This window comes from Oncorhynchus mykiss, chromosome 2 (assembly GCF_013265735.2).
Source record: "Oncorhynchus mykiss isolate Arlee chromosome 2, USDA_OmykA_1.1, whole genome shotgun sequence".
NCBI lineage: Eukaryota > Metazoa > Chordata > Actinopteri > Salmoniformes > Salmonidae > Oncorhynchus > Oncorhynchus mykiss.
The window spans coordinates 43,045,880-43,056,454 of NC_048566.1; the positions used below are offsets into that span (position 1 = coordinate 43,045,880).

A 10,575-nucleotide genomic window follows, 5' to 3' on the forward strand; every position below is an offset into this window, starting at 1 on the left:
GATACAGAGCAGAATTCATGGTTCCTTCTATTAAAGGCAAGTCGTCCAGCTCCTAAGGCAGCAAAGCATCCCCAAACCATCCCACTACCAGCACCATGCTTGACCGTTGCTATGAGTTTCTTACTGTGGAATGCAGTGTTTGGTTTTCGTTAGACATAATGGGACCCTTATTCACAAAGACTCAAGTTTGCCAAAATGCACATGGACTTCCATTAAGACTCTTGGAAGAATGTTCTATGGACAATTGATTCAAAAGTATAACTTTTATAATGACATGTGTACCATTACGCCTGGTGAAAACCAAACATTGCATGCCACAATAAAAACCTTAAGTATGATGGTGGTAGTGTGATAGTTTGGGGATGCTTTGCTGCCTCAGGACCTGGGTGACTTGCCTTAATAGAACAAACCATGAATTATGCTCTGTATCAGAGAATTCTACAGGAGAATGTCAGGCTATCCATCCGTGAGCTGAAGCTGAAGTGCAGCTGGGTCATGCAGCAAGATCCAAAACACACAATCAAGTCTTCATGAAAATGGCTAAAAAGCAACAAATTTGAAGTTTTGGAATGGCCTAGTCAAAGTCCAGACCTAATCCCAATTGAGATGTTGTGGCAGGACTTGAAACATGCAGTTCATGCTGGAAAACCTACAATGTCGCTGAGTTAAAGCAGTTCTGCATGGAAGAGTGGGCCAAAATTTCTCCACAGCGACATGAGAGACTGATCAACAACTACAGGAAGAGTTTGGTTCGAGTCATTGTAGCTAAAGATGGCACAACCAGTTACTGACTGTAAGGGTGCAATTATTTTTTCACACAGGGGAATTGGGTGTTGCATAACTTTGTTTATGAAATAAGTATGTAATTGTTGTGGTATTTGTTCACTCAGGTTCCCTTTATCTAATATTCGGTTTTGGTTGAAGATCTGATAACATTTAGTATCAAAAATATGCAAAAGTAGAGAATTAAAAAGGGGCAAATACTTGTTCACAGCACTGTATATACCCATACCACTCTCCACCACTACAGCCCTCTCTCTATATATCAACGTACTAATCATGACAATAAATAATACTATCAATAATAAATAATAAACTCTCGACGAGGCAGGTGAAAGGTGGCAGACCTGGGGTTAGCTCCAAGACGAAAGAGGATGGGGCCTGGCTGAACACAGGAGGTGCAACAGACATCAGACACTGTGAGCCACACAGGTAAGAAGAGGTGGGAGGTCAGTCAAGGTGCCTGCTTGGTAATCAGTTAATTTAAGTGATTTGTCTGACATCTCCGTGTGTGTGACGCTATCACCTGCCACTGGAGCACAGCCCCAGAGCAAAACCTTCAGAAAGCAGCTGTCAAAACGCAATAGTTTCTCTGCTTCATTCGTTAGAGTTTAGTGTTTTTCTCCTGGATTCGAGAAGTAGTGTCTTCTGCTCCAGGGTCACCATCAGCTGTCCATGCTACAACATTCTTTCAGGGAGAGAGAGAAACAGAACAGCATTTTCATTTATTGTTTATTTTTTGAACATCCCCTTCTTCGGATGACAAAAATAAACATTGTTCTTTCAGTCTTTTATTTTCTTGTTACATGTAGTCTACACACGTTTTACATAGATGCCACTTTTGATTTTCTTTACAGTAGTTACATAGCAAGAATAAAATAATTTGATATTTTTATATACATTACATCTATATAGAATAGTACTTATTTATACATTACGTTGTCAGTCATAACTATTATAGAACATGAGCTTTTAACCCCACCCCTCAGCTACTCTCAGACCATCCCACCTATCACCTTAACCCCACCCCTCAGCTACTCTCAGACCATCCCACCTATCACCTTAACCCCACCCCTCAGCTACTCTCAGACCATCCCACCTATCACCTTAACCCCACCCCTCAGCTACTCTCAGACCATCCCACCTATCACCTTAACCCCACCCCTCAGCTACTCTCAGACCATCCCACCTATCACCTTAACCCCACCCCTCAGCTACTCTCAGACCATCCCACCTATCACCTTAACCCCACCCCTCAGCTACTCTCAGACCATCCCACCTATCACCTTAACCCCACCCCTCAGCTACTCTCAGACCATCCCACCTATCACCTTAACCCCACCCCTCAGCTACTCTCAGACCATCCCACCTATCGCCGTAAACTGCCCTCGTATGATTTCCATGTGCCATATATTTTTCAACTGTGCCGTTTCACATAAATTCTGAACCTGTCTAATCCTATAGGATCTACAGATTGTATGTTAAAGATACACATTTTTACCCAAAGTACAATTATATTGTTGATTGATTTTGGCTTTCCAAATCTCCCAACAATGCCATATGTAGAGTTAATTATAGAAGAGGCACTTGCATGTATATTACCTTTAACTTCTTGGTCCACCCCTACACAATAGACTTAAAAACCTTTCAAATTGAATTTTACATCACCTTGTCTCATAATTACAGTGTAGAGACTATGGTAATAATATACACTGAACCCAAAAACATATGGCAGATATAAAGAGGGCTCTAGGCCACTAGTTAAAGTATGATGACCAGTCAAATAAATCCTTACCGTTTAGCCCCTCAGCGTCCTGGACATCAAGGAAAGGGGCGGGGCCCCAGATTCGGACAGTGCCGTCGTCTGAGGCGCTGGCCAGGAGACCGGGCACTACAGGATTCCAGCTCACACAGTTCACTGTACGTGAATGACCTGTCAACTCTGCGATGGGCAGCTCACTGCGCCTGTGCCAGATGTACACTTTGTGATCTGTAGATGGAGGACACACAGTATAAACCAGACCATGTGAGTGTTAAACATTCACCTCTACCTTTTCCTGGGTCATGTTCATTAGGCAACAAATGGAAGAAAACAGACAAACAGGGAGGGACTACCTGGCCTTTTTCCTTTGCAAATTGTTTGAAAACGTTTTCTGTTGCATGAGCTAATAAACAGCCCTGATGTGTGAGTGAGTAAGTGTGGTTATACTGACAGGTTTACAAAGAATACTGAAAGTAATGTCAAAGCATAATTTGGACACATCGACTAGAAGAGGACGTGGCCTTACCCTCACTCCCACTGGCGATGAAGTCTTCGTTGTGTCCTCCAAAGCAGGAGTGGATGGTGTAGAAGCCCTGTGTCACACCCTGATACTTCCTCACCAGCACCCGGTCATGTAGGTCCCACAGGTGCACACCCTACAGACAGGCAGAATATTAACCGGTGCACTCTCAGACAGCTCGACATAAACCTGACCAAACCCCCCCCCAAAGAAAAGCCAAACCACTCACCTGAGTAGCCACATTCAGCAGAGCTAACCTCCCGTTCTTTGAAACTGTGAAAGACATGATTGGATGGTCCTCCTGGACTCTGGAAATGCAGCACAAACACAGAACTTGCATAAGCACAGGATGGGCCTTGTGCATATAGAAACAATGATTAGATATGACAATGAATGGGACTAACTCACATGTTTCTGTCCGTAAGGTCCTCAAAGTTGTAACCACGGATACGCTGGTGTGTGTCTGATGCTAGGACGGTCCGAGTGTCACCCAGGCACCACAGGCATTGAACCCTTACTCCTTCCCACGAGTCCAGCAGGTTACCATCCAGATCCTGGGGATAAGGTTATATCAACCTAAATGCACTGATTAGTCCCAACACACACAATAGCTCAATCTGCCCTTATGCTGAGACAGACAAGTTACACCCTGATGGAAGACACTCACACACTGGTAGAATTGGCCCCTCTGGCCTCCGGTGACGAAGCGTTTGCCGTCTGGATTCCAAGCCACACTGGTCAGACTGTCCTCGTGTGATTGGCTCATTTTTGTCCGCAACTCACCCGTCTGGCCAATGACAAGAGACATGGGTGAGTGAGCAGGGAGGACTTTTTTAAAAACCTTTAAACTTTTTTAATGCCTAGTAATAACATGACAATAACAACTACCATTTTCATCCTGGTGAGAGTAAGACGTGGAAGTCATCTCTAATTTACCCGCAACACAATCATTGACGAATAGAACTTTGTAGAGGACTTTTGATCTTTCCAACAGCAAGCTTTCTGGATAAAAAGTAAATCCAACATTACCTGTACGTTCCACAGCCACAGCTCTGAGCAGTCATCGGGGCCACAGGCAATCAAGTAAGTGTCATCAGGGCTCCAGGCCAGGTATGAGACACCGTAGGCGTGGCCCTCTAGAGTCTTCATCAGCTTCAACTGGTGACTCTCCTGTCAATCAGCAGCACAGTTATCACCTCAGCTAATAATTTCCCCCAAAGTTCACATCTTCCTGCCCCCGCCACCCCTTTGAAACCCCCCTCTCTGATATGCTGTTTACTAAAACCTGATACACTTATCAGCATGATAATGGTTCATCTGTAATGAGAAAGGTTCCTACTGTGTTGACATGCCACACGATGACTGTGGTGTCTTTGGATCCCGTGGCCAGTTTGGTGCCGTCATTGGAGAACTTACAGAACCACACTTCATTGCAGTGTTCGGTGAGGATCTGCTGGGTGTAGCAAGGGAACTGTTTCCTGTAGACGTCAGGGAGAGAGGACATATAGGAGAGAATAAGGTTTTGTAAATTCCAGGAATAGACCGTATCACCCTGAACGTTCTACCCAGCTAGTGTGGGTACCTAATTTATATATTTTTAAACCAGGGCAGATAATGACAATGCGCTAAGGTTTTAGCATTGGTTTAAAGGAATCACTTAATTTCCTATCCAGTTAGAAAATGTGACAGTCAGAAAACGAACATTAGTCAATGGCGCGTGAATACATATGATCTATACTAGAGTTTGACCGATTATGATTTTTCAACGCCGATACCGATTATTGGATGACCAAAAAAAGCCGATACCGATTAATCGGCCGATTTTTTTACATTTCTTTTATTTGTAATAAGGACAATTACAACAATACTGAATCAACACTTATTTTAACTTAATATAAAACATCAATAAAATCAATTTAGCCTCAAATAAATAATGAAACATGTTCAATTTGGTTTAAATAATGCAAAAACAAAGTGTTGGAGAAGAAAGTAATATGTGCCATGTAAAAATGTGTGCCATGTAAAAAAGCTAACGTTTATGTTCCTTGCTCAGAACATGAGAACATATGAAAGTTGGTGGTTCCTTTTAACATGAGACTTCAATATTCCAAGGTAAGAGTTTTTAGGTTGTAGTTAATATAGTATTTATAGGACTATTTCTCTCTATACCATTTGTATTTCATATACCTTTGACTATTGGATGTTCTTATAGGCACTATAAGGCACTATACTACTATTGCCACACTCGAAGCATCGTTACCCATCGCTCCACAAAAGCCGCGGCCCTTACAGCGCAAGGGGAATAACTACTCCAAATCTAAAAGCGAGTGACGTTTGAAACAGTATTAGCGCACACCCAGCTAACTAGCTAGCCATTTCACATTGGTTACACCAGCCATTAGGCTGATAGGCTTGAAGTCATAAACAGCGCTGTGCTTGTGAAGAGTTGCTGGCAAAACGCACGAAAGTGCTGTTTGAATGAATGATTACGGGCCTGCTGCTGCTCAGTCAGACCGCTCTATCAAATCAGACTTAATTATAACATAATAACACACAGAAATACGAGCCTTTGGTCATTAATATGATCAAATCCGGAAACTATCATTTCGAAAACAAAACGTTTATTATTTCAGTGAAATACGGAACCGTTCTGTATTTTTTTTAAATCTAACGGATGGCATCCCTAAGTCTAAATATTCCTGTTACATTGCACAACTTTCAATGTATGTCATAATTACGTAAAATTGTGGCAAATTAGTTCGCAATGAGCCAGGCAGCCCATATACCCTGACTCTTGTGTGCAATGACACAATTTCACCTGGTTAATACTGCCTGCTAAACTGGATCAGTAGTTATAACTAGTGATTATGATTGATTGTTTTTTATAAGATAAGTTTAATGCTAGCTAGCAATTTACCTTGGCTTCTACTGCGTTCGCGTAACAGGCAGGCTACTCGTGGAGTGCAATGGTTAGAGCGTTGGACTAGTTAACTGTGCGGTTGCAAGATTGGAACCCCTGAGCTGACAAGGTGAAAATCTGTCGTTCTGCCCCTGAACAAGGCAGTTAACCCACAGTTCCTAGGCAGTCATTGAAAATAAGAATGCGTTCTTAACTGACTTGCCTAGTTAAATAAAAGGTATAAAAACAAAAAATATTATTATTTTTTTATAATCGGAAATCTGCGCCCAAAAATACCGATTTCCGATTGTTATGAAAACTTGAAATCGGCCCTAATTAATCGGCCATTCCGATTAATCGGTCGACCTCTAATCTATACAAACAATCTTGTGACATAACCATAATAGAAGCAAAACAAACTATTACTGGGAATTAAGACCATTACAGCTACAGCTACGGTCCAAGGCAAGGCAATTTTGATGGCCCAATTAATGGAATGAACACAGAAAGGACAGACAAATATAGACAGAGCCTTACCGGCTGCAGGCGTGGTCCAGGAGGAGGGACACAGAGTCCAGGCCACTGTCCAGTTTGGTGTTGTGGTAGAGGCAACGCTCTCTCTGCAGCTCCACAGCCTGCCTCAGCAGGGTCTGCAGCCGGCGCGGAGGCAGCATCACAGAGGGAGGCAGGTACGCTGCAGACAGGAGAAGGGAGGGAATGAGGCACAGTGTGATAAGATAGGAATGAGGGGAACAAAGAGAGAGGGAGAGAGATACATTGTTTAAAAGAAAGTATATTCTTAAAATGTCACTCGGAAAAGAAGAAGAACAAAATATGTGTTTACAGACCATCAATTCCGTTTCTAATCTGGAGAGTGTTAGGTTCTGAATGAACCTATTAAAACTCACGGACGGTCAATAAAGCTCAAACCAAACATTTTCACACAAGCACTGATATTTAACCCTTCTCCTACGCTGAGTCTCCTCCTACACATCTGAACAGCCAATGCATCGCGGTTGCTAGACAGAACCTTAGTGATACCCGTTCTTCCTCACTTCATCTGACCTGACCTCTGCCCCAAAGTGCTCACTCCTTCCCAACTCACGGCTGTCACGTTGACTCGTTCCAGACTGTGTCTTTTTTGGTATGTGTGTGTGTGTGGTATGTGTGTGTGTGTGAGATGTGCGTGTGTGTGTGTATGTGTGCGTGTAAGATGGCACTCACTCTGTAACTTGTCAAGGAGTTTAGTGCGGGAGGCAGTGCCTTTGCCCTCCCACTCTGCCTTTGCTCTCAGGTCCTCTGCATGGCTGCACATCAGGTACCTTGGAAATAGATGACATCGGTATTAGGCTGCCCTGCAGGACTCACCCCCAGCACCACGGAGACAGTCAGCTAGAATAATGGGATTCCCTGTCTAACTCAAAATCAGCTAAAATTAAAGAGGAGCAAAAAATTTGTCTTTAACAAATCCATACCATCGGCCATACGGAATGAGGATTTGGCTATATTCCAACACAAACACTCCTCACTGATGGAATAGTTAGTTGTCACATTGCAATGGACGTGGATCAAATTAGTTTTAAAAGGTACGACAAGTGACAGCGGTTTCAATTTCAAAAGAGGCTTAGCTATATCTCTGTGATCTAGGCCATTTCTTTATGGGTGTGGTAGGGCATTAGGACTGTTGATCAGAGGTAGCTACCCGCTCAGGATGTGGATACGCTCTGTGTTGTACTTGAGGGGAGTGAGCTCAGCTCTCAGGACCTGCAGCGCCTCCAGGACCTTGGCATCCTCCAGACACTCCAGGTACTTCTGCTGCAGAAGCAGGAACTTCATCCGCTATAGAGGAGAAAATAAGACAGACAGGGGAGGAAAATATGAGTGCATTATGAGTTAAGCACATGCATCTTAAAACATATCAAAATGGTTGTCTATGAAGAAAATGAAGCCTACACATCCTACTCTTTTACTCTGACAAGCAATAGTTGTCAATGTCTTGTCCGCATTCTACTGTAGCTAGTGCTGAGTGACTAACCGAAATGTTGGTTATTTTTGGCTTTTTAAACAACTAATTGACCGATTTCAGTTCAATTATTTGAATTCCATTTTATTCCGTTTTTTTTCTATGAGTGCAATTTCTCTAGAGATAAATCAGATCAATCCTGAACTGCGGAATGTAGTAGTTAGTTTCCAACAGGCCAATATTCTACATAGTTTGGTGTAGAAAACATGGTAATTACCTACAATGACCATAATCAAGAGACAGAAGAACACACAATCAATAGGGATAGAGAGCAGTTGCTTTGTGTGATATCGCTACCTGAAAATACATAATCTAAGATTGATAGATGGTAGCAGTAATAAAAGTATGCCTTATTTACTGTGAAGAACAAGAATTGAAAAGTGTTTTTTTATTTTATTTTTGATATATAATCAAAACCGAAATGGACCTCAAAATGCACCAATCACTCAGCACTAACTGTAGCACTGTTGGGCTTACCACAATAGCACTTGGAGAATGCATCAATGCTTTTAGCTCATTCAGGTCACTTTCAGCCTATATTCAAACCAAAAAAATAGACACAGGTTATTTTCTGTTTTCTAACTACTGTACATTTCAACTTAATAAGCAAAACTGTTTAAAACGTTTGGGAGAAATTTATAAAATAAGTCAACAAGTAGAATAGATGTGTTGTGAACCTCTAAGGTTAGATGATTAAAAATAAAAACATCTCAAATGGTTTCATCACCTTGTCCCACTCTCCTTCCACCACATGGTTGCGGAACTTCGTGGCAGAGGGATGCTCCAGTCTGCAGCCAGACTCCTGCATCAACAGGTCCACTGTCTGACTGTAGATGAGAGGGGGAGGGGGAGCACTTGCAAAGGAGGAATACAAAGTATTTGCAAATACCATTATTTTATGTACAGATATTCAACACTCAAATTTTTGTTCAGTTTCTTATTTTGTCAGAGCCCTGACCAAGTTATAAAAAAGTAATAATTAATTTGAATCATGTTTACTAACTTATTACTTGGTCAAGTACAACATCACAATGCCTGATCATTGTATCTTTATCAATGGCTTGCCAAAGTCCTAAACAATTCGACTTGTGCTGTATCAAATATGTAGACATATCTTTAACGTTGGAGGCAAATGTTGTGACCGTTCAATTTTCTAATTTCTTTAACGAAACAGATCGATCTCACGTGACCTTGTGGCTTGATTGACATGCAAATACTATCGAGTAACCAAACATTCTCAAAGCATTCTGGACTAGATTTTCCAGTTCCCATGGTCTTGGCAACTCCCAAGAGTAATGTCATTATGAGCATATTTTTAATTACACATAAAACATAAGTATGCATATGGCTGATGATTAGGGAAGTGTTGTTTCTTTAGGCTACTTAACGAGAAAACTGCATGTTCTTGTCATTTCATGAAGTCCCATTTCTGGACCCCAAAGTAACTAGCTTCCTACCAAGACTAGCTAAATTGTGTAATAATGGGCCATCTTTCTCCCTTCATCAATTTTCTAAAGGACCCGTGCTGTATTCTATTTACCTCTACAAAGCCCCTCTGTTTATCTCACCGAACTAGTCGCTGTCAACATGATGACTTGCTTTATTCGCGTTTATTATGAAGAACATGATTTAGCATCAGCTGACAGCTAGCTAGGAAGCGAACGTTAGCTAACGTTACTTACTTAAGTCCTAAATCGTGTAAATGTTGCCCTATAAGTCTAATGACATCTTCCTCTGACTGAGAAAGACGTTTCTTCTTTTTCACGGAGTTTGCATCCGAAGACACGGTGTTGTTGGATGCTGCTGGGGCTGGGATACCGTCGTTGTTACTGACAGAGTTCCCATTGTTTGTTGTGGATAGTCCATTAACGTTAGTGTGAGCTTCCCCGGCGGAGGACGACTCTCCGTTTTGCGCACTGTTGTTTAGGCAGGACAGCTCCGAATCTTGACCCTGCCCTGCCCCGTTGGCCTGCATGTTATTAATGTTGATGTGGGCTACACTGTGAGGCTTGAATCGAATGATAGGAGCAACGGGTGAATTGGGAAAAGTTCAAATCCCCACAACTGTAGACAGGGCCGCTGACCCAATTGCAGCCCCAAGCCCCCCTGCTCCCTCCGCCACCGAAGCTCGGTATTTCTTTCGCAGTGGCGGCGACGCTCCGACGGTTTCTGAGTCGGAGGAAGCGGAGGCCAGAGTTAATTCTCCGAGGGTGTTGGTGACAGAATGATGTAAAGTTGGGGCTAGCAAAGGTGTCAGAGACGAGACAATAACTCGTTTTATCGCTGAGCTTCTCTTGTTATTGTTGCTCTCCAGACAGCTGCAGACCCATTATGGATATTGAGACGCGGTGACGTCACCGGAAATTCCGACACTCCCTTGTGTCCGGGTAGTCCATAGGTGGTGCCCTTGAAGATCATACTGAACTGTTTGTTTCACAAGTTAATATACCTTTTTAAATGTATATGTATTTGTTTTATATTTTAATTGTTTAATTATCTCTCGGGAAAAATATAACTTGTTTAATATAAATCTTCAGTTTAAACAATAACATCGCCCGTCCTGTATGTAACCACGGTAGCCAAACGCAACC

At 42.3% G+C, this 10,575-nt stretch overlaps 1 protein-coding gene across 1 annotated transcript; it reads right to left on the minus strand.

The window, feature by feature from the left end:
- Positions 1-533: 533 nt before the first annotated feature.
- LOC110490115 (WD repeat-containing protein 26) lies at positions 534-10,390 on the minus strand. The gene is made up of 14 exons (XM_021563298.2): positions 9,667-10,390; positions 8,712-8,811; positions 8,462-8,518; positions 7,664-7,800; positions 7,186-7,283; positions 6,499-6,655; positions 4,402-4,540; positions 4,092-4,232; positions 3,730-3,849; positions 3,471-3,616; positions 3,292-3,370; positions 3,069-3,198; positions 2,576-2,770; positions 534-1,468 (listed from the first exon to the last, which is right to left on the minus strand). The coding sequence occupies exons 1-14, from the start codon at positions 9,957-9,959 to the stop codon at positions 1,446-1,448; spliced, it is 1,815 nt and encodes a 604-aa protein (XP_021418973.2). The 5' UTR covers positions 9,960-10,390; the 3' UTR covers positions 534-1,445.
- Between the last annotated feature and the right edge of the window lie 185 nt (positions 10,391-10,575).